Source organism: Petaurus breviceps, unplaced genomic scaffold (genome assembly GCF_028583685.1).
Source record: "Petaurus breviceps papuanus isolate PSGF00001 unplaced genomic scaffold, PetGlider_PUasm1.0 90721, whole genome shotgun sequence".
NCBI lineage: Eukaryota > Metazoa > Chordata > Mammalia > Diprotodontia > Petauridae > Petaurus > Petaurus breviceps.
The window spans coordinates 4,106,417-4,127,902 of NW_027187322.1; the positions used below are offsets into that span (position 1 = coordinate 4,106,417).

The 21,486-nt window shown below is 53.5% G+C and overlaps 2 protein-coding genes and 1 long non-coding RNA gene across 6 annotated transcripts in view; 1 reads left to right on the plus strand and 2 right to left on the minus strand.

Moving 5' to 3' along the window:
- Nucleotides 1-322: 322 nt before the first annotated feature.
- CORO1B (coronin 1B) lies at nucleotides 323-5,661 on the minus strand. 3 transcript variants are annotated; one of them, XM_069066487.1, is made up of 9 exons: nucleotides 5,523-5,661; nucleotides 4,304-4,506; nucleotides 2,746-2,868; nucleotides 2,525-2,654; nucleotides 1,814-1,995; nucleotides 1,396-1,515; nucleotides 812-916; nucleotides 586-731; nucleotides 323-491 (listed from the first exon to the last, which is right to left on the minus strand). In XM_069066487.1, exons 2-9 carry the CDS (start codon nucleotides 4,502-4,504, stop codon nucleotides 338-340), a joined length of 1,161 nt encoding a protein of 386 aa, XP_068922588.1. In that variant the 5' UTR covers nucleotides 4,505-4,506; nucleotides 5,523-5,661; the 3' UTR covers nucleotides 323-337. The 3 variants fall into 3 exon arrangements, with proteins under 3 accessions (XP_068922588.1, XP_068922590.1, XP_068922591.1); XM_069066489.1 differs by having other exon boundaries at nucleotides 4,304-4,533; nucleotides 5,523-5,619; XM_069066490.1 differs by lacking the exon at nucleotides 5,523-5,661 and adding an exon at nucleotides 5,197-5,377.
- Nucleotides 5,662-6,435: 774 nt separating this feature from the next.
- The window catches only part of LOC138144921 (uncharacterized), an 18,461-nt gene continuing 3,410 nt past the window's right edge, over nucleotides 6,436-21,486 (plus strand). Inside the window, exons 1-2 of one of the 2 annotated variants that reach the window (XR_011164043.1) lie at nucleotides 6,436-6,912; nucleotides 16,668-16,782. This is a non-coding gene — a long non-coding RNA (uncharacterized lncRNA). Of the gene's footprint in view, nucleotides 6,913-16,394; nucleotides 16,507-16,667; nucleotides 16,783-21,486 lie in introns of those variants that run through there. The other variant, XR_011164042.1, reaches the window with a different exon arrangement.
- Nucleotides 13,660-16,492, minus strand: GPR152 (G protein-coupled receptor 152). The gene is made up of 2 exons (XM_069066491.1): nucleotides 15,330-16,492; nucleotides 13,660-15,137 (listed from the first exon to the last, which is right to left on the minus strand). Exons 1-2 carry the CDS (start codon nucleotides 16,410-16,412, stop codon nucleotides 14,910-14,912), a joined length of 1,311 nt encoding a protein of 436 aa, XP_068922592.1. The 5' UTR covers nucleotides 16,413-16,492; the 3' UTR covers nucleotides 13,660-14,909.

Consider the following 21,486-nt stretch of genomic DNA (forward strand, 5'->3'; position numbering starts at 1 on the left):
GGGGGGGGGGGGCCTCCCTCCCAAGAGGGAGTATTCCTTTGGCCTGGGTGCTGCCCAAGGCCACCCAACTCTCAAATTCTGGGTCTGTCAAGTTCAATCAAGCAGAAATCCAGCTCCCTCCACCTTTTCCTTGTATCTCTGAGGCCAAGAAGGACAAGCTGGACTTCCGTGGACAAAGGGCCTCCCTCCTAGATGCCCCAGTGCTGGCACACGGGTCTCATCTCCCCAAGCCCTTGGCCTCCCCCTACCATGTCTTCTATCCAGACCAAACATTCCTATTTCCTTCCCCTAATGCCTCCCCATGCTGGTTACCTGCCTGGCCCCAATATTACCAGGCCTAGAGACTGAGGCTGGAAGGTGGAAGAGGGCAGAACTTTGGGTGCTCAAGAGCCTGGGAATTAGGCACAGGGCCAGAGGGAGAGGCCCCACTCACCTTTCTGGGCACTGTCATGATGATGGGTTCACACTTCCGTTCATGGAGTTTGTAGAACCTAAATGGGGGAGAAAGGGCATGAGCCGAGGTCACGGCTCCCCACCCACTCACCCAGCCAGGCCAGCCCAGCTCTCTGTGACTGACCCTCTCACCTAGCGATCTCACACTTGCTCACGTCCAGCCCTCTCTTGGGCATGCGGCCCATCCCCCGCTGAGGCTCCTTGCTGGTGAAGGTGTTCAGGAAGTGGATATAGGGGGGCTCGGCAGTGATCTCGAAGTAGCGGATGCTTGAGTCCCCCTGAGAATAGGTGGGGCCGAGAAACGTCAGGTTCCTGTGCCCTACCCACGCCCTGTGTGCCCACCTCTGCCCATGCCCACCTTGCCACAGACGTAGATGACGTTGGTATCAGGGTCATAGAAGGGGAGCAGGGCCCCATTGCTTGAGTCCAGCTCCTGCAGAGCCATGGGTTCCTCCAGGTTCTCCTGCCATGGGACAGGGGGCATTAGTGGGGTGGGGGAACCTGATACGTGTTCTCTATCACCCCTGTCCTTCCAGGGCCACAGAACATGAAGTCAGCCTCCACAGTCCAACTCCGACAATCTCTGTTCTATGCTCTCTGGTCCTTTCCACCCCTGACATTCCATATTCTAGGTCCCTCAAAGCTCTGACATTCTGTGTTCTAGGCTCAGATTGTTCTTTAAAAGCCCATGTCCTATGCAGTAATGCCTCCTGCCCATTGATATCCCATGTTCTCTGTTCCCTCTGGCATTCCATGATGCTAGGGGTCCCATGTTCTCCAGGAATTAGGGTTAGAGTTTGTGCACATGTCCTTAGCCCCCTTTGCTAAGCATTACAGCCCCTGCTGCTCTCCTTGCTTTCAGTTCTCTGTCACTGTCCCTTGAGAAGCCCCGGTCCCCCGGCTCCCCAGCACCTCCCTAGACCCCTGCTGGGCTCAGCTTACCGGGTCCCAGAGAGCTAGCTGCCGCTCACTCATCCGGCTGAAGCCCGTGGTAAACACCTTGCCATTGGCCAGGAAAACGGCCCGCATGGGCCGGGCCCCCTCGTGGGCCTTCTCTCGTTCCTGTGGACACAGAGCCTAGCTCTCTTTACCAGCAAGAAGCTTCAGAGCCCCAGCCCACCATCTTCCCTGGGGCTCTGTCCAAGAGAGCCCACCCCATGCCTCTCCCGGCTGTATGCCTGCTCCCACGGGCCCCTGGGGACCCAGCACCCCAACTCCTGCCCACCATCCTCTGCCAGGCCTCAGTATTTGCCTCTTGTACTACCTCGCCACCCTCTGCCAGGACCCCAGCTTCCAATCTCTCCCTCCCTGGACTCCCAGATGGCGCTCAGACCTCCTCTGGGAGTGGGCCCACACATACCGCCACCAGTGTGCCACGGCGAGGGTCGATGATGCGCACGCTCTTGTCCTTGCAAGCAGAGCAGAAGAGGCTCCCGTTGCGGTTCCAGGAGATGTTGTAAATGAGGTCGGGGTGCAGGTCATCCAGGCGGTAGAGTTCCTCCGCCGTGCCCACATTCCAGATGAGCACCGTATTGTCACAGCCTGCAAAGCCGCCAGCCCCGCCACTCAGTCCTCCCCGTGCCCTGACACCCGCCCCCTACCGCGTGTAAAAGGCACAGGTCTGAATTCTCTCTGGTGTGGCCACTGCCTCCTGACGCTTTGAGGAAACTGCTCTCCTCTGGGCCCTCACTTACCTACCTGTCAAATGGGGTAATGACAATGAATTCTTCCCATTTAGCTGCTGATGAGAGCAACCAGAACCCAGAGCAACCAGAGGGGTCACAGGATCTCGGGGTCATGGAGCCCAGGCCCCCCTCCCTGCACCCTCAGAACCTCGGAGCACATGCTGTTATTGCCCCCATTTTACAGGTGAAGAACTGAGGCCAAGAGATTGTGTGACTTGGCTAGTGAGATAAGCACCTGAGGGAAGATTTGAACTCAGACCTGACTGCTAGTCCACCTTGCTGCCCCTCCCTCACAGGGGTGCTGGGAGTTTCATCTATGACTGCTTAGGGAAATTTTCCAGGGTGACTCATACAGCTGATGGGCAGCCTGGGGAGGGGGCTCAGACCTGCACTGAGGAGAACGTTCCGGGCTGTCGGATGCCAGGTCACAATGCCCACTCTCTTGGAGTGGCCTTCCAGGACAACCACAGGTTCCGTCAGGGGCGCCACCAGGCCATTCTCCGGGATCTGCCAGACCTGTGGGTCGGCGACCATTAGCAAGAGGCCACCAGAACAGGGGCCCTCCCTCTCCCCACGGCCAGCCAAGGGCAAGCCCCTAGCCCCTCACCATGACCGTGCAGTCTTCGGATCCACTGGCGATGACTTCGTCATTGTGTGGACACCAGTCAATGTCGAGGACAGGCCCGGTGTGCCCACACACCGTGGGGTATGACTTGTCAATGCGCCCCGTCTGTAGGCATGGAGCAGGAGGAGAAGAGTCAGGGGGGTCCCTACATGTCCCAGGCTCTAGAATGGGGAGCCTTCAAGAGAGCTCAGCCACCTGCTGTGATGACGAGCCCCAGAATGAAGCAGTGACAGGCCCGAGGCCCCCTCAGGTGAGCCCTGGAGCTCAGTCCCACCCCAAGGCCTCCGACTCCAAACCACCCTGGGTCTTACAACCTGGGTGACCTTGGGCAAATTAATTTCCAGCTGAGGCCTTCACTCCCTCATCTCTACAACGGGACTCAAACCACATGCCTCGCCTCCCCACTTCTTTTTCAAGGTCAAGATGGTTAATCTCCTCTCCAGAGGGTTGGTGAAAAGGGAGTCTCAGACATAGGATGGCCATCCCTAATTCTGCTGTTGTTCAGTCATTTTCAATCATGTCTGACTCTGTGACCCCTTTTGGGGTTTCCTTGGCAAAGATACTGGAGGGGTTCACCCTTTCCTTCTCCAGCTCATTTTGACAGATGAGGAAACTGAGGCAAGCAGGGTGAAGTGACTTGCCCAAGATCACACAGCTAGTAAGTGTCTGAGGCCAAATCTGAATGTAGGTCTTCCTGATTGCAGGCTCAGCACTCTATACACTGGGCTTCCTCACCGCCTTCATTCTGCTAGGGGTACCTTCAATCTCTCTAGTCTCAGGGGTTCATGACTTTAGTCATTCTTGACTCCTCACTTGCCCTCACCCCCTGAGACATCCAATCAGTTGTCAGGTCTTGTCCATGCCCCTCCCCTCCTCTTCTGGACACTCACACAGCCCCTGCCATCCCCAGCTCAGACTGGCAGCACCTCTCCCCTGGACTGTGGCATGACCCTGTGCTCTGCATCAGGCCTAACTCAGGCCAGTCCAATGATTCAGGCTTTAACACTAGTGGACCCAAATGCCTCAAAAACAACCAGCTGGCCTCCCTGCTAGTTTTTCCTCTCTCTCAGCCACTAAAGTGATTCTCTTAAAGTACACAGGTCTGAGTAACCAGAGCACTCCCCCACCCTATTATCTCCAGGGGCTCCCTATTACTTTAGTGAGCAAATGGAAACTTGTCCGGCGTTAACAGCCCTTCACCATCAGACAATAACCTGTTCTTCTAGACTGATTTTGCCTGATTCCCCCTCCCACACTCTACATTCCAGTCAGTCCACCAGTCCTAATGACTACAGGCTATCTAAACTCCTTTCCAGGTGTTTTTGCAGTGGCTGTCTCCCTGGCCTGGAATGCACTCACTCCTCACTCCTCTTTGGAGCAGACACCTCCCATACAAGGTTCTTTTGATACTACTAACTGCTTTCTGCTCCTGAAGAATGCAATCTCCTTGAGGGCAGGGACTTTCATACTTGTCTGTGCCTGGTACAGAGAATGGACTTAAATAACCCCAGGGGGCTCTGCCACCTGCCCATGCAGGCACCTTGCTCAGAGGCAGCACCATGAAGGCCCCTCCACCACTGGCCTCAACGATGATCGCCAGGAATTTGGGGTTCACTGCACAGAAGGTGCTGTCCCAGGTGACACGGGATACCCGGATATCTTCATAGCACTGGTCATTCTTGACTGGCTGCCCAAAGACATGCCGGAACTTGCTCTGTCTGACCACTTTGCGGAACGACATGTCTGGGAAGAGAAAAGCAGAAATGAACCCTGCCCCCCAGCCCCACAGCCATCGTTAACCTAGGTGCACCCCTCCCTCCCTGGCCATGAGAGGCCTTCTCTGGGCACCTTAGAGAGTATACAAACTCAGCCTTAAGGGACCTTATGGCTCACTGAGTCCAGCCTCTTCATTTTACAGATGGGGAAACAGAGGCTGTGAAGGAAAAGGGACCTACCCAAATTCACCTTCGTGCTAAGTAGCAAAGCCCAGTCTTCAACTCAGCCCCCTGATTCCCCATCTTGTGCAGGCATTCCACAGAACACTGGGCTTCTAGCACTGGCTTTGACTTTGGCTCAGTTTGACTTCGGGTATGTCTCTTTCTCTCTATGGGCCTCAGTTTTCCTACCTGTAAAATGGGGACAATGCCCCTTCTGCCTCCTTCCCTTCTAGATGATAGAAAAATCTCTCCTGCTAGAGAAACCGAAGGCTCTCTGTGGCTTCCTGGGGGACTCTGGGAAGCCTTCCTTTAACCGTTCTGGTCTGCAGGGATGGGAGTGGGGGTGGTGGGGGGAGGTGTTCCAGAAATCTCCTCCCAAGGCCTTGGAAAATAGGGCTGTCCTTAAACCACCTCCTTCTAGCTCCCAGAGGCTCCCTGACCCAGACTCCCGATCATCCCCTCCCATAGTCTGCTTGGATGAGCGCCCCTCTCAGACCTGGTCCCAGATAGATGAGTGAGGCCCCTTCTCTGCCTGGCGAGGGGGTGGGGGGGTCGCTGGAGGTCCCCCCTTCCCCTCCTCCAGAGGAACTAGGCCAGGGCTGGAGCTGCTGCAGTGGGAAGGGGGGTGCCGGAAGATAGATCAGCAGAGATGGGGGGGCTTCTGGCTAGAGGGGTGCAGAGGGAGTCCCCTCCCCTGACCCAGGTTCCCCTGTACCCCACGCCCCAGGCCGGCTCCTGGAAGGTCCCGGGGTCCCAGCGCAGGGGGGAAGGAGGGGCTGCCTTGGGTGGCCGCGCCCCCTCCCCCGCCCCGCCCCTGCTCACCGGTGGGCGGATGGGCGCCGCTCGCGCGGGGCAGTGGGACGGGAGTCCGGCGGCAGCTCTGGATCCCCAACTCTGGGAAGCAGGAAGCGGGAATCAGGAAGTGACCGAGGATGCCCGCGGTAGGGGGAGGGGGAGAGGGAGTGGGGAGGAGGGACGAAGGGGAGGGGCCTGGCCAGGCCGGGGGCGGGGCCTGGGTGGTGGAGGAGGGGTCTGGGGGCAGCCTCTGGGGGAAAGGATCTGGGCAGGGAGGGGAAGAGCCATGGAAAAGTTGGGGGTGTAGGAGTTAGGGCTAGGATCTGAGGGAGGGGTGCAGGAGGCAATAGTCGGACTGGGGACGGGGAGGGGGCTGCCCTGGAAGGAGGAGGAGGGGGAGGAGGAGGAGTCTGAGGGCGGCCGCTGGAGGAGAGGGCAGGGAGAGGAGGAGCTGGGGGAAGGGGGGCTGGAGGAGGAGGAGGAGAGGCTGGGATAGGGGGAGGGGCACTGGAGGCAGTAGCCGGACTGGGGAAGGGGGGGCCTCGTAGGGGGGGGGGATCCTGGAGGGCGAGGAGCTGACCAGAGGAGCGGCCCGGAGAACTACGGGGCCTCGGGGGTCTGGGGCCCTTCTCCCATTCCGCACTCCACTGCCCCCTACCACAGTCCTCTGGCTCCTAAAAGGTCCGAGCCTTGGGGATCTGAGAGTTGGGGGCGCTGGAAAGGAAGAGGGCTCCGGGGAGGGGAAGGGGAAATGAGGGCGGGGCCAGACCTCCTCCCAGACCTCGTGATGTGCTGGGGACCCTCCATGCACTTTCCGAGCAGGCTCAAAGCTGCCTCCCTCAGGCCCAGGGAGCGGGACCCTTATTTGCAGCCTGGGTCCAAGCCCTAGTTCTACTTTGGGATGCGGGGCAAGTCTGCTCCCTTCTATGAGCCTCAGTTTCCTCATCTGTAAAACCCAGGGTTTGTACTAGATAACACCTAAAGCTCTTTCCAGCTCTGAATCTTGAGCATAATTTAAGCTGGATCGGGACGAACCTTGGAGACTGTCTTCCTACCTTCAAATCACATCCCCTTCTCCAGTTTACAGCTGGGGAAACCAAGGCCCAAGGAAGGGAAAAGACTTGGGTAAGCTCACACAGTGAGGTAGGATGGGGCAAGACTACTTCTCGAAGATTCCGACTCCCACTGCAGGGTTGTGGGGGGTGGAAAGGTCCAGAGAATGGAAACTGAGGCCCTGAACAAAAGGACTCCACCCACACCGCCAGGTGCCATAGCTACCAAGTGGCCAGACCAAGAGTTTGCGCTGCCATTTCGAAGTATGTCTGAGGAGAGCGTCTAGGAAAGGAAGTTGTTATTGACAACATTCTCCTAGCCCTGCCCCGCCCCCGTTTCTGCTGACTCTGCTGCCCTGGGAAAGGTAAGCAGGGAATGAATGGAAGCATCTAAAGTCAGAAGAAGTGTGGATAGAGCGGGCATGGCCTCATTGACGAGCTAGGAAGAATCCTCACCCCCCCCCCTCACTTCCCATTCTCCCCTCCCCAAGGAGATTCTGAGCTCCATTAGTTGGGCTGAACTGGTCCCCCTAGAGGAGAAAGAGGGATGGAATTTGAGCTAAACCATCCCAGCTGTGGTGTCTGGGCCAGACACTCTGCATTCCTTCCCCTACTCTGTCAGATGGACCCTATGTGGCCCAGCTGGCTTATTTTCTCCTCATAGAGGTGTTTCCTTTGTTTTCGAAGAGGGCATCAATGAGGTGATGCCAAGACATGCAAGTGAAGTGGATTTAAGTGAGGCAGGCTATGCAAAGTCACCAACCTCATTATCTCCTCCAGAGCCATCTGGGTCTAGTAAGCCAGATATGGATGGGGATGGCTGGATATGGTCCTGGATGCATCGGGACACCTTGGCCTTTTTAAACTCAGCCCTCAGCCACAACAAATGGACCCATAATAAGTTCTATTTGGCCTGCTTGTTAGCCTTCATTATTCAGTCAGTCAACAAATACATCCCAGGCATTGTGCAAATGTCAGTCCCTGCCCTCAAGGAGCTTACCATCTAATGAGGGAGACAACTAACATGTGATATAAATTCAGAAGCATGTGATATAAAAACTAAGTAGGAAATAATCAGCAGAGGGGAAACCCTAGAATGAAGAGGGATGGGAGAAGGTGAGATTTTATCTGGGACTTGGAGGGAGCCAGACAAGCCCAGAGAGGACAATGAGGGAGAAAATTCTGAGCATGGGAACCCCCAGAGAAAATGCACTTAGTCCAGCCGGGAGAGGCAGGGTCTGGTTTGTAGAACAGCCAGGCCAGCATCCCTGGGTCAGAGAGTACATAGTAGGGAGGGGCTTGAAATGTGCAAAAAGCCTGGAAAGGAACAGGGAACTAGATTATCAAAGTCTTGGAAGATGTGGCAATTAAGAGATCATTGCTGCCTTTGGGAGAGCTTTCAATCAACCTCCCCTCCCTCCAAAGCCTGGCCCTGTTAGGGAGGTGGCCCTGGGTTATTAAAGGTGTTACCAGCATAGGCTCTGGACAATTAGGAGGGTCCACTCCTGGTTAGTGTGCTGGCTGAAGTCCCCACAGGCTTATCTCCATCAAAATTCAAAGACCCAGCTCCCAGGTCAGCTAGGGGTTGTAATCTGCATCAGTGGTAGGATCATGGAGCCTTGAGATACTGATGAAATATCCTGATGAGTTATATTGCTAATTGTATTGCTATTCTAGAGAGCTGTGTCACCTACATTATAATCATTAGGAATGATGAGGCTGTCATCTCTCAAATATATAGAGAGCAGAGTCCAATTTGTAAGAATACAAGTTGTTCCCTAATTGATAAATGGTCAAAGGATATGAATAGGCAATTTTTAGAAGAAATCAAAACTATCTATAGTCATATAAAAAAAATGCCCTAACCTATTGCCCACTAGGGAAATGTAAATTAAAACACCTCTGAGATACCACCTCATACCTATCAGATTGACTAATGTGACAGAAAAGGAAAATGACAAATGCTGGAGGGGATGTGGGAAAATTGGGACACTAATGCCTGTTGGAGTTGTAAACTGATACAACCATTCTGGAGAGTAATTTGGAACCAAACCAAAAGGCCTATATCCTTTGACCCAGCATTACCACTACTATGTCTGAATCCAAAAGAGATCAAGGAAAAAGGAAAAAAAAAACCCATATGTACAAAAATATTTAAGGCAGCCCTTTGGAGGTGGTAAAGAATTGGAAATTGAAGGAATGCCCATCAGTTGGGGAACAGCTGAACAAGTTATGGTATATAATTGTGATGGAATACTACTGTGGCATAAGAAATGATGAGGGGATGGGTTCAGAAAAACCTGGGAAGACTTACATGAACTGATGCAAAGTGAAGTGAGCAGAACCAGGAGTTCATAGTAGCATAGTAACATAGTAACAATGATCACTTATGAAAGACTTCCCTATTCAGATCCAGACAATGAGCTTTGTCAATTCAAAGGACTCTTGATAAAAAAATGTTATTCCCCTGCAGAGAGAGAACCAATGAGTTCTGAGTGCAGATTTTTTCCCACTTTCCTCAATTTTTCTTGCTTTTTCCCCCCTCCTGCAACATGATTAATGTGGAAATATGTTTTGCATTGACATTATATGCATAATGGGCATTGCATTTCTTGCCTTCTCGATAGGTGGGGGAAGGAGTAGAGGGAGGAAGAGAATTTGGAAGTGAAAATTAAAAATTTAAAAATTAAAATAATAATGAAACAAAACAAAGTGAAGAATATTGAGGCTTCCCAGAAGACATGGGATTCTAGGTGGGTTCTGAAGGACAGCAGTGGTGGTGGGGGATGTTTTCAGTAATAAGATAGAGTGTGGTATATTCCAGATGGGGTAAACAATAATATGAATGAAAGCTTGATGCAGGACCATGCAGGGATTTGGGGGGCCAGAAGGGAAGGGTCCCTGAGGAGTCCAGTCTGGCTGTAGCAGAGTCTGAAAGTTAGGGAATAGTGGAAGATGCAATCTAGTGTAAGAGAGACCCGAGTTGAGGAGTTAGAATTTTCTTAGCAGCAAGATCCTTGAGCAGGGGCTAGCATGATGTTAGGATCATAGATCTGGAGCTGGAAGGCCATGGAGTCCAGTCCCCTCATTTCCCAAATGAAGACACAGGCATGGAGAATGATTTGGCCAAATTCATGATCAAAGTATGTCTTACGGAGTATTAGTTGGTGTTTGTGTTGGAAGTTAAGGACAGAGAGATAGAAGAAAGAGAAAGGCTAGAGCTCCGGAGATCCCGCCAAGGGCACATGAGCCTACTCTAGAGCTCTAATTAGAATGGCTGGGTGAAGGAAGGGCCCAAGGCAGGTCAGACACCTCCCTGGAAGCTCCCTTCATTTCCAATGACTCCAAGAGCTGAAGAGACTCAGAATGAGGGAATCCCCGAAATTCAGAGCTGGAAAGGATCTTTGGCGGTTCTGTTGGTACAGAAATCCCCTCAAATGAGCCACCTGGCCTCCCCTAAAGGCTTCTCATAGTGGGGGAACCAAACCTAGCTCAGCAGCCTATCCCACTTGGGGCAGCTTCCCTAGTTCAGATGTTTCTTTCTGATGTCAAGTTCAAATCTGCCCTTTCTTGAAACTTCTTCCTTCGCTGTTCCTAGTTCTGGCCTCTGGGGTCAAGCAGAACCAAGTGAAGCCCTCTTTGTTAGGTTAGCCCTACAGTTGCTTGGGGCAGCTGTATAGAATAGTCCATGCCATTTGCCTCATGGTAATTTGTGGTGGCTAGGCAAAGGAGTCAGTCCTGTATTAGCCTCAAGACCCAGGAGAGTGAGGAAGGACTAGAGGGGGTCCACACCCCTGAGGACCCTGTGTTTCAGAGGGCACTCCTCTGGGAGCCAGGCTGGTAGCTGAGGGTTCCCAGGATTATGATTCCTTTTTATCCCAGAACAAACAAAAGAAAGTTTTCCAGGCATCTTCAGTCTGTTCAGCAAGTATAAGCATTTATTGAGCACCAGTAATGTGTCCAAACTGGCCTAGGCACATTGGGAAATACAACAGACATCAGAGGTATGGCTCCCCCTCCCCCACCTCTGGAGGAGGAGGAGGAGCTCACAGGGCCCTGGAAAAGTTGATATGGGAAGGGCTAGGTTGTGTAACACAAAAGGTCTGGGTCTGAGCATCTTTGGATACAGTGTTGCCCTTCCCAGTCTTATCTGGGCCAGGAGGCCTAGGAGAGAGTCCTAGGCTAGAATCCAGACAGTTCACAGATGGAGGCAACTCTGAGCTGTGACATTCACCAGCTGTGTGACCTTGGGTGTCTCTGGGTACAAAGGCTATTGTAATAGTCACCTCCCTGGGCTGCTACTTATCAATAAGGATGAGGCTTCCAGTAGGAGCCGGGCCCCAGTGATGGCAGTGTGGGGTTGGGGAAGCAGGAGAGGAGTCAGGCATGGCAAAAATTCGGTCATGGGGATGCACAGAGCTGGTGCAGGGAGGGGCCCTGGTTAGATTGTGGGAGGGCTTTGAATGCCAACCCAAAGAACTGAAGCATTATTCTGGTTGGCTCCACTCGACCTTGGGGAAGGGAAAAGGGAAGCCTTGGGGGCCAGAGTAAGATGGGCCCCCAGCTGCAGCACCCCAACTCCTTTAGAAGGGCCTGAAATTCCCCCATCAATGAATCATTCCTTGCCACCTTGTGGGATGTCTGCTTTTAAAATGCAAGTGCCCTTAGTGGGCCAACTACATTATGCTGCTATTAGACACTCACCGCTCAGTATAAATCAATTTTACAGGTCCCAGAACTGCACCCTGAAGGGCTGGGGGTTGTGGGCTTTGGGGGTACAGAAGATCATTTTGGAGGCCACAGAGATGCCAAGGGAGCTGGGACATGATGGGGCAGCAGTAGGCATGGGGCACCTGGGGGGGGGAAGGATCCAGGAGGGCCGAGGGCCATGGATGGCCTTGACCCACTGCATGGTTTGGGCTGCAGGTAGTCTTGCTGCAGTTTCTATCTGGGGTCTTCTGTTCTATCTCTCCCAGCAGCACCCAGCCCCGTGCCCACCTTACTTACAGCAGAACTCATCAGCCTGCAGTGACATCTGTCAGTCAGATAATGAGACAAGATATCTTGTCTCCTCTGGGTAGGGCCAGACAGATGCTGGGCAGAGGGAGGGGAAACAGGGATATCTAAAATTCAACCCCTGCCCTCAGGGAGCTCTCAGTTCAGGAGAAATAAATAGGTATAATGCCAAGGGAGCATCACCTGGAATAGGAGAGGAATGCAGGGCAATGGGATTTCCAAAGACAAATGACTGGCTGGGGCATGGGAAGGGGGAAATCTAGGAAGGCTTCATGGAAGAAGTGGCATTTGAGCTACACCTCAAATGCCATGTAGGATTCTCTGTAGGTGTGTGTGTGTGTGTGTGTGTGTTAGGATGGGGGGGACTGACAGGGTGAACAGCATAGAATAATAAAGTTTCGGCCCTGGAAGGGTCCTCAGAGGACCTAGAGTTCAACTGATTCTTAAACAGGCATCCCCTTAGCAATCCCCCAAACAGGTGACTCCCACCCAGCCTCTGTGCTCTAGATCACCAGGAATGAAAATGTGGCCATGCCCATGTTTAATCCAGCTGCTGGGTTTGTTACAAGTGTAAGAACCATCAGCAGAACACACACATGCAGCGAGATCTGCTTCTGTCTCACCACTGTCTTTGGGTCCCATTTTTGTTTGGGTTCTAAGCAACATAGTCATGTATGTGTATATATATATATACACATATATAACACGCGTGTTCTCATACATATTATAATATGTCTAGATACATATCAGATGCATATATAACCACCAACTGATTGAGCGTGGCTCCCAGAAGTTAGCATCTGTGTGGTTTTATGCTGAGGTAGACACGGGGGGGGTGGAGCAATGTACAGATCCACCATTCTAAGGCAAATAAAGGGACCCCAGAGGCTCTTGAATTCGTCAGTTATGAGAAGCCAGATACAGCTGTCCACAGGGACTAACGGAATTCCTTTGTATCAGACATGGACTCAGTCACTCTGGATATTTCCATCAACTTGTCCCCCCTTTTCCTGGTAGGGGAAGGGATCTATCTGAAGACTTCTAGTTACATAGAACCCATCACCCCCCAAAGCAGATCAATATGCTTTTGAACAGCAATCAAGAAAATGTAGAAAAGACAGGTCGTCTTGCTAGACTGGTGTATAGTATAGGGTTCAGCTGAGAGACAATGGGGCACAAGGTTGGGGGGGCCTTGAATGCCAGCCTAAGGAGATTGAACTTTATCTGTGAGTCACCAAAGATCTTTGAGTGGGGTGGGATGGGTGACATGGTCAGAGATGCGCATTAAGAAGAGGAGTCCAGCAGCCTGTATATAGCATGGAAAGTTATGGATTAGACAACAATACATTTCTGTGGTTTCAGTACTTGTTGAATAGTCTGTGGCTCCCTGCCAACTCAAAAGGGCATCTCCAGTGGAGCTCCCAAGGATCTATGCCTGTCCCTGGACTATTCATTCACTCCCTGTTATCAATCACTTGGATGAAGTAGAATATAGGTATTCTTTTGGCCCAGACTCATGGATGTAGTAACTCCTGATGAGGAAGCTCCCTCCTTCAATGCTCCAAAACAAATTGACAACAGCCCAACAACTTAGGAGAGAGCTAAAGAGTCAAGAGAGGCAGAGAGCCTCCGAACCAATCCAGAAAGTTGGTTGAGAGCATTAAGAGGTTAAATGAGTTGCCCAGGGTCACACAGCCAGTTCATATTAGAGGCAAGATTTGAATCCAGGTTCATCCTGACTCTGGAATCATTGCTCTGTCTGCTACACTGCGTTGCCTGTCAGAGCAGTGCGACACTCTTGTCAAATTTGCAAGGAAAGACAGCAAACATACTGCATCCAAAAAGACTCAACAAGGATGCCAAATGATTTCAACTGCTTAGAACGTTTGGTCGAACTAAATAAGATAGGCTTCAGTACGGGCGAATGTAAAGTCTTACACTTGGGTTCCAGATATAAGCTTCACAAGAGCAAGGTGGAAACAGTGTGTTTAGAAAGCAATTTGTCTGAAAAAAAATCTGTAGGTTTGAGTGGACCACAAGATCAAGGTGAGTCCACAGCATGACATGGCAGCCAAGAGCGAAAGACATTTTACCCTCATCTGTGCTGCCCACATTCACAGAACTGTGTTCCACTTTGGGGAGCACATTTGGCCAGGTGAGCATCCATGTTGGTTAAAAGGCTTGTATACTAAATGTTTATTCAGTTGTATTGACAGACCTTGAGATCATTCCATATGAGGCTTGCTTGATGGTAGTGTGGAACATATGACTTGCTGTGTGCTTGCTGTCATGTGGGAAAAAGGTGAGCCTTCTGGTGACCTTGGCCCTTGAGAGCAGGACCCAGAGGGTGAGTGAGCACACGACAGGAGAGAGGAGGTCAACTTCCATAAAGAGAGAGTGTGGGTGGAGGGTCTTGTGAGGGGGGAGTTCCTGCTCCTTGGAGGTCTGTGAGCAGAGGCTGGCTGGAATGTCACAGACACTCCTGGTTAAGCCTTGGCTGCACTAGATGCCCCAGGGAGGGTCCTCCCATCGCTGAGATTCTAGAGCCAAAGCTTGAAAGGCTGGAGGTAGGGACAGGGACCCTGTGGACTGAAGCACCCACAGGTGCTTTGCCCAACAGGGTTTTCCTGAGAAGTCAGGCACAAATTAGTGTCTGGTAAGACAAAACATAACTTAACCATCGTGGAGAATTTAGTGAAATGGAGAAGAGCCTTCTGAGGAATTCCCCAGGGAAGTCGAGTCCTCCGGCCCCTCCTGCCCCTCCCAGTTTATCTTTAGCGGGATTCAGATCAGGCATGCTGCCACCTGGAAGGGACCACAGGCTGGGCTTCTCCCTTCCCTAGAGGCAGTACTGAAAGTGTTCCAGTGGAGGCCACTTGGGGGGAGGCTGGAGAGGAGGTTAGGGGCCCTCCATGATTCCAGGATTTCCACTCTCTTCTTGGCATTTTGAGGGAGGAGGAGGTGGATGTATGATTTGAGGAAGCTGCTTCTTTCCCAGGTCGGGGCCAGAGTGGGCAGGGGAGGACCAGAGCCACGGTGCCAGCTTAGGGTCCTGCTGCAAGAGGTTGGAGGGAGCCAGGGGCACACCCTTCATAGCTAACTCTGAGTCCTCAGGTCAGTGGGCCAATGGGGAGCTATTTGATGGGTGGCTGGAGGGAAGAGAAGCTGGCTTCCTTCAGCACTGGAAGGGTCACTTTCTTCAGCTCAGGTGAATAAGAGGGATTTCCCTTTGGCTCCTTTCTCTCTTCTGACTCTCAGCCCATTGACTAGGAGCAGTTGGTTCTTCAGCCCCCCTCTGGTGGGGTACTCTTGTCTGCCTCCCTCATCCCAGCCCGTGTTCCTTCTCTCAAGAGGGACCGTGGGTGGGGGATGTCTCTGCAGGAGCATCCCTGGAGCTGTCCACTTCAGGGGCAGGGGGCATGCCCGGCTCTTCTGGGGGAGCTGATGTGGGCTGTTCTGTGGGTAGACTAGATGTGGGTCCTTCAGAGGGATCAGAGGTTGAGGCAGGGGTACTGAGGACTGAATCAGAGGACTCAACTGTAGGGTTGCACTGAGGTTGATCAGTCAGGTTTGGCTGGAGCTGGGCCATGGAGTTCACCTGTGGCTGGGCCATGGGGTTCACCTGGGGCTGGGCAGTAGGGTTCACCTGGGGCTGGGCAGTAGGGTTCACCTGGACCTGGGCCATGGGGTTTACCTGGGGCTGGGCCATGGGGTTCACCTGGGGCTGGACAGTAGGGTTCACCTGGGGCTGGGCCATGGGGTTCACCTGGGGCTGGGCGGTGGGGTTCACCTGGACCTGGGCCATGGGGTTCACCTGGGGCTGGAGTGGGACCGCAGGCTCTGGCTGAGCCGGTGGGGAGGCTGCAGGCACGGGGGCCCTGAACTGTTCCTCAGCGAGAGCAGCAGCAAAGGAGGAGAGTAAGGAATGGAGGAGGGCACGGATGTTGGCGCTGGCCAGGACACAGAGGAAGGGACTGAGGCAGCTGTTGAGTGCGAGCAGGTAGTCAGAGTAGACCAGCGCCTCCCAGAGGAAGTAGCCAGGGTAAAAGTCCCACAGGTAAGCCAGGTAGAGCAGCTGGGCCAGCTGGTAGGGCAATCGGAGGACAATGTAGGCAGACAGGATAGTGGAGGCCACGCGGGAGAAGCCGGCCCAGCAGGGCCCGGCCCCGCCATCCCGCCGCTGCTGCCGGCGGAGTCGGCAAGCTTGGATCTGGGTGAGCACGTGAGAGCCCAGGAGGAGGAGGAAGGGCAGCACCCCACCAAGGATCTCCAGGACCCGCAGGGGCAGTTCCTCAGTGTCCCAGAAGTCAAGGCAGATGATGAGGTCGTACCACCACACGTTGGCCTCGGGAAAAATGAGCCAGGGCACGCTGAACAGGGTGGCCAGTACCCAGGCCCCTGAGCACAGCCAGAGTGGCAGACGGGATGGGCGGTGACAGGGATACCACTGTGGGAACAAGGCCATCAGGCAGCGGTCAAGGCTGAGGACGGCCAGCAGGAAGAGGCCTGAGGAGTAGGAGATCCCCCAGATGAAGTAATAGAAGCGGCAGGCAGCTGTTCCAAGGGGCCAGTGTCCCTGCAGTCGAATCTCCATGATCTGGAAGGCAGTGGCTACCAGGAAGAGGAAGTCCGAGACTGCCAGGCTGAGCAGGAAGAGGGCCAGACGCTTGCCAGCTCTGTGCCGGGCCTGGGAGCCCGCCAGCCACGCCATGAGCCCATTGGCCGGCAGCCCCACCAGCAGCAGTGTGACCAGGAAGGCCGTGTCCCAACCACCTTGTGGATAATAGTCATCCTCCAGCTCAGATCTCGTCCTCCAAGGTGGAGCCAGCCTGGCACTGCTTTCTTCCATTGCTGGGGGACCAGGCTGGTGGGCCTGCAGAGCAGAGGGAGAGGAGAAAAGGGAGAACCAGGGGCTTTGGACAGGAAGAGCTGCAGCATCCAAGGTGAGACCTCAGCACCAGCTCTGGCCGGGGGGGGGGAGGATCTCAGTGCAGTGCTCCAGAGTCTGGTCAGGCAGAGAGTGGTCTGAACCCCTGGGGATCCTGCCCAGTCTTTTCTAGACACCTGACCCAGCGGTTAAAGGTGTTTGATTCTGCTGTCCTAGGAAGACCTCATCCTGTCTGGCTTCTGGATCCTTCCCAGCCTTTGGAGGAGCCGTGCCAAGGTGAAAAGAGTGCAGGGCTTGGACCTCAAGGATCTGGATTTAAAACTCACCTCAGGTATCTGTGTAACCTTGGGCAAGCCACCCTCTCTGGAGATCAGTTTCCCCATGTATAAAACGAGAATGATCACACATCCGCTACTTTCCCCATAGGGCCAGCTGCCCCAGGTCCCCCCACATGGCCTTGCTCTTCCTCTTGTATGTATGTGGTGTTTCCCGGACAGAATGCCAGCGCCCTGAAGACAGACCGATTTTTGTCTTTGTCCTTGTGGTGCCTAGATTAGGGTGGTATCAATCAGCACGGGTTTGCAACATCAGAGATTCAGCATTAGAGGCCAACTCTCTTCTTTATAATGAGGAAACTGAGGCCCAGGAGGTGAAGGGACTGGCCCAGCTAGCAATTATCTGAGGTGAGATTTGAACTCAGGTCTCATGACTCCAAGCACAGAATTATGGATTGGATCTCTGGGCCTTCTCCAAGGCTCCCTCAGAGACCCAGCTTCAGAGAAAGGAGGAGACTGGATGGAGCTAGGGAACATGTCAGTACCTGCCCACATGACAGTGTCTGAAGAAGGAAGGTATCCCTGCCCAGGAGGTTCTGGAGCAGCTGGGAAAGGGGCTGCAGAGCCGCTAGCCTCTTCCAGGGAGCCTTCCTCCTTCCCTCCTCCCTTCCTTTCCTCCCTTCTCCCTCCCTCCCTTCTTCTTTCTCTCCTTCCCTCTTTCCTTCCTAAGCATCAGTTTATACCCTCTGTGAAATGGGCTCCATGACCTCTAAGGACCTTACAGACACTAGAATTCTCTTTCCCAGGAGCCCTTCCTGGGATTGGTCCTTCTTAGGACAATGGGTTTCCTCTGGGCCCAAGAGGCAACATGGCAAATAGGTCCCTAGTTTGGAGCTGAGGCTCTCCTCCTGACTCAACTGGGAAACCTCAGGCAAGTCCCTCCACCTTTCTGGTCCTCAGTTTCCTCCTCTGTAAAATGAGAGAGTGAGCCCCGATAGCCTCTCTGGCCCCTTCTAGCCCTAAATCCCATCATCCTTAGTTTCTACCTCCAGCCTCCTTGTGTTTTCTGGGCCCCTGCCTGGGAGGGGGATGGTGGGGACACTCACCTACTGGGAGCTCTCTGTTAAAAAGTTGTGGGGGGGCCTGTCCTTCCCGCCACATGAGACCCCTGCCCTAGGTAGCTCCTTCCCAGAGGAGGAGGCCCCCTCCTCTCCCTCAGGTGTCCCAGGGCCTGGAGGAGGCCAAGACTGGGGGTTTAGGGGGTAGATAGGCTTACCAGTTCGTGGGGAGCGGCCATGGGGGCAGAAATGAGGATGGGGCAGATTGCTGCCCACACACACAGCCTGGCTTTTCTGCGTGTGTTCCCGGTTTCCCTGACCAGGCAGCAAAGGCCTGAGGGGTGTGACTGTCTGCCTGCCAGTCTTTCTATCTAGGGTTGGACTCTGGGTGTAGTGGACGGTCGCCCCATGCACTTGTGCGGTGGGAGAGGTAACCCAAGTCAGGCAGGCCCATTAAACATTCATAGAGCTCCTCTCTTGGAGAAACTCTAACCCCAGTCCCTGCTGGGCAGTGTTCTGGAGTCAGGCTGCTACCCCTTCCCCCACCTAGGCCCCCAGGCCTGTGGTCTCTCTGCCTCTGATCCATCCCCCCCAGGAGAGCATAAGCAAACTAGAAACGTCACCCCCTACTCTCCCATAGAGACCAAGAGGTCAGCACCATTAGGACGAATTCAGAGGTGGAAGGGGGGCCCAGGCAGAACCAAGTGACCATGACCATGTGCAGACACAGGCCCGAGAGACCCTCAGACCCCTTTGGCATCTCTGCCCCCAACATTCCTTAGATTGGCATTCAAGGCTCTTGAAAGCCTGCCTGGTTGTTGAATGCACAGTGCCTGGTTGTATTCTAAATGATCCCAAGCCTTTTGTTCATCTTGCAATCTGCAAATTTTGCCCACCCATTAGGGCCCTTGGAGTCTGGTGATAGCAAGGGCCAGTGTCTGGGGATTCAGCCCAAGAGAGACCAAGTGCAAGTTGGGAGCAGTCACTCAGGCAGTCAGTAAACTGAGAATACAAAAAGACAGTCCTTGCCCTCAAGAGGCTGACAATCTAATGGGAGTGTCCCAAAGGGGCTCTTATATTAGGCTCAAGGGTCAGTGGCTCTCAGAGCTGGAAGGGACCTCAGAGGGGGTGTTGAGGCCAGTGGTATCTGAGCCCCTCCAGCCTTCGTGGCACTTTCATTGGTGTCTTGGATGGAGCTGTGATCTCCTTGGCTTGGGAGCTCCCCAAGCAGCCTTCTGTGCCACAGGACTGTTGGCCACACCCCGGCAGCGTTGACATTGATGAGCCACCAGTGGGGGACACAGCCTGGCCCTTGGTCACTCCCTGGCTCTGGTCCTCCATCTCTCCTTTATGCCTCTGCGACTTGCTTCCTGCTGAGAGCCACCACATATTCCTTGAATGCCCTTGGCTGACCCATGATTCCAATTCCATAAATTCAAATGTCTCCATAGTCTCAGCTTCCAGAGACAGGGAGTCGTGCTCCCTGCTTCTCAGTCAAATAGCTTTGAAAAAAAAATAGGGGTTTATTTTTTTAAAAAAATATTCTATTTTTTCTAATTATGTGTAAAAACAATTTTTAACCTTTGTTTTTTACAATTCAGAGTTCCCAGTTCTCTCCCACCCTCCCTCCTCACACCCCTCATTGAGAAGGCAAATACTTTGATGAAGGTTAAGAATATAGGTGTTTAAAAGAGTTGTTTCAGGGAGATGCTTGGGGCCATTAAAAGCACCTACTAGGTGCTAGGCCCTGTGCTAAGTGCCAGGGATTAAAAAAACGGCAAAAGGCAGTCCCTGCCCTCAAGGGGCTCACAGTCTAACAGGGAGACAACATGCAAACAGCTACATACTAAGGAGACACCTCTGGGACACTCTGGGGGCCGGGGAAGGGCTTCCTGCACAAGGGGTGGCTTTCGCTGGGACTTGAAGGAAGTCAGGGAAGCTGGGAGAGGGAGACGGGGAGGAAACCAGGCACTAGGGACAGTCAGGGAAGCCCTTGGCCCTGGGAGATGGGATGTCCTTAGTGAGGAAGGACCAGGAGGCCCTGGGGCAGACTGTATGGAGGGGAGTGCAAAGGGAGGAAGCGGCCGGGTTCGGAAGGGCTTTGAATGCCAAACAAAGGATTTTACATGAGGTGATCAGGAGCCCCCAGACGTTAGTGACTAGGGGAGTGGTGTGGTCAGAGCTGAGTTTTAGGGAGGTCAGGTAGGCAGCTGAGCGGACGATGACCTGGAGTGGGCAGGGAGACGACCCAGCAGTCAGTGCGGGACTCAAGGTATGAGATATTGAGATCCCTACCATGCACAGGCTTTGAAACCGTTGACTGTCCCACAAATAAGACAGCCCCTCCATCTGTCAGCTCGGGCGTTTTCTTGGACAGTCACCCTGCTCACTGCCACCTTCAGGCTTGCCTGGCTTCCTTCTGCTCCCAACTAAAATCCCATCTTCTACAGGAAGCCCTTCCCAAGCCTCGGAATTCTGGTGCCATCTGGTGCCTCTCTCATTTCCCGTTTACCCTGTACATGTCGTATTGCTGTATGTGCAGATTTGTTAGCTTTCTGTCTCCCTCATTCGAGCGAGAGCTCCCTGTGGGGAGGGACTGTCCTTTGCCTCTTCTTTACCCCTGGAACTTAGCACAGTGTGTGGAGCATAGTAGTTTCTTAGAGAAGGTTCATTGACTGACTGCACCAGAGTGGCACTAGAGAGGTGTTGTATGCAAAGTGAGGAATGATGGGACATGGCTCCTGGCTGGATGTGGGTGGTGGGAGCCCAGAGTAGAGCTTGCAGCCCAGGTCAGGAGCCTGGGTGCCTGGGAGGCTGGTGTAGTGCCCACCCTCTGGAATTCTAGGGAAGTCAGGAGGAGAGAGGAGGCTGGGGGTGGGAATGTCAGTTCAATTTTGGACATGCTGAGTTAAGATGTCTATGGGACAGCCGATTCAAGGTATTAGAAAGGTAGCTGGAGATACAAGGCTGAGGTTAGGCACAAAGAGATGTGAGAAAAGTCAGCCCAGATGCTAATGGATAAAATCCCCAGGGGAGGAGGGAGAAGAGAAGTGGACCAGGACAGAGTCTCGGGACACCCTCCCTCACTGTTAGTGGGCACCATGTGAGACTGAGAAGGCGCCACTAGGGAGGTAGGAAGAAAGCCTATTGGGAACAGAGTTAGAAAACTTAAAAACCGCCCACGATAGCAACCTGTTCCTTTACCGTACAGCTACCCATCAAAGCATGCCCAGCCTCCCAGCTGCAAGAGATTCCACCGGCTGCCCCGGCGCCTGGAACACTCACTTCCCTCCTCCCCCAAGACTCCTTTCTCAGTCCTCCCCAGTCCCAGTGCTCTCCCGCTAACCTTCTCCAGTGCACCCCATCTCTAGCCTGCTTGTGTGTATGGGCTTGCATGTTGTCTGTCCCATCCGACTGGCAGCTCTTCCAGGGGGGTGCTGTTCTCTGTCTCTGTCTCTCTCTGTCTCTCTCTCTCTGTCTCTTCTCTGTCTCTCTGTCTCTGTCTGTCTGTCTTTCTCTCCCCCTTTCTCTCTGTCTCTCTCTCCCTGCCTCTCTCCCCCTTTCTCTCTGTCTCTCTCTCCCTCCCTCTCTCCCCCTTTCTCTCTGTCTCTCTCTCCCTGCCTCTCTCCCCCTTTCTCTCTGTCTCTCTCTCCCTCCCTCTCTCCCCCTTTCTCTCTGTCTCTCTCTCCCTGCCTCTCTCCC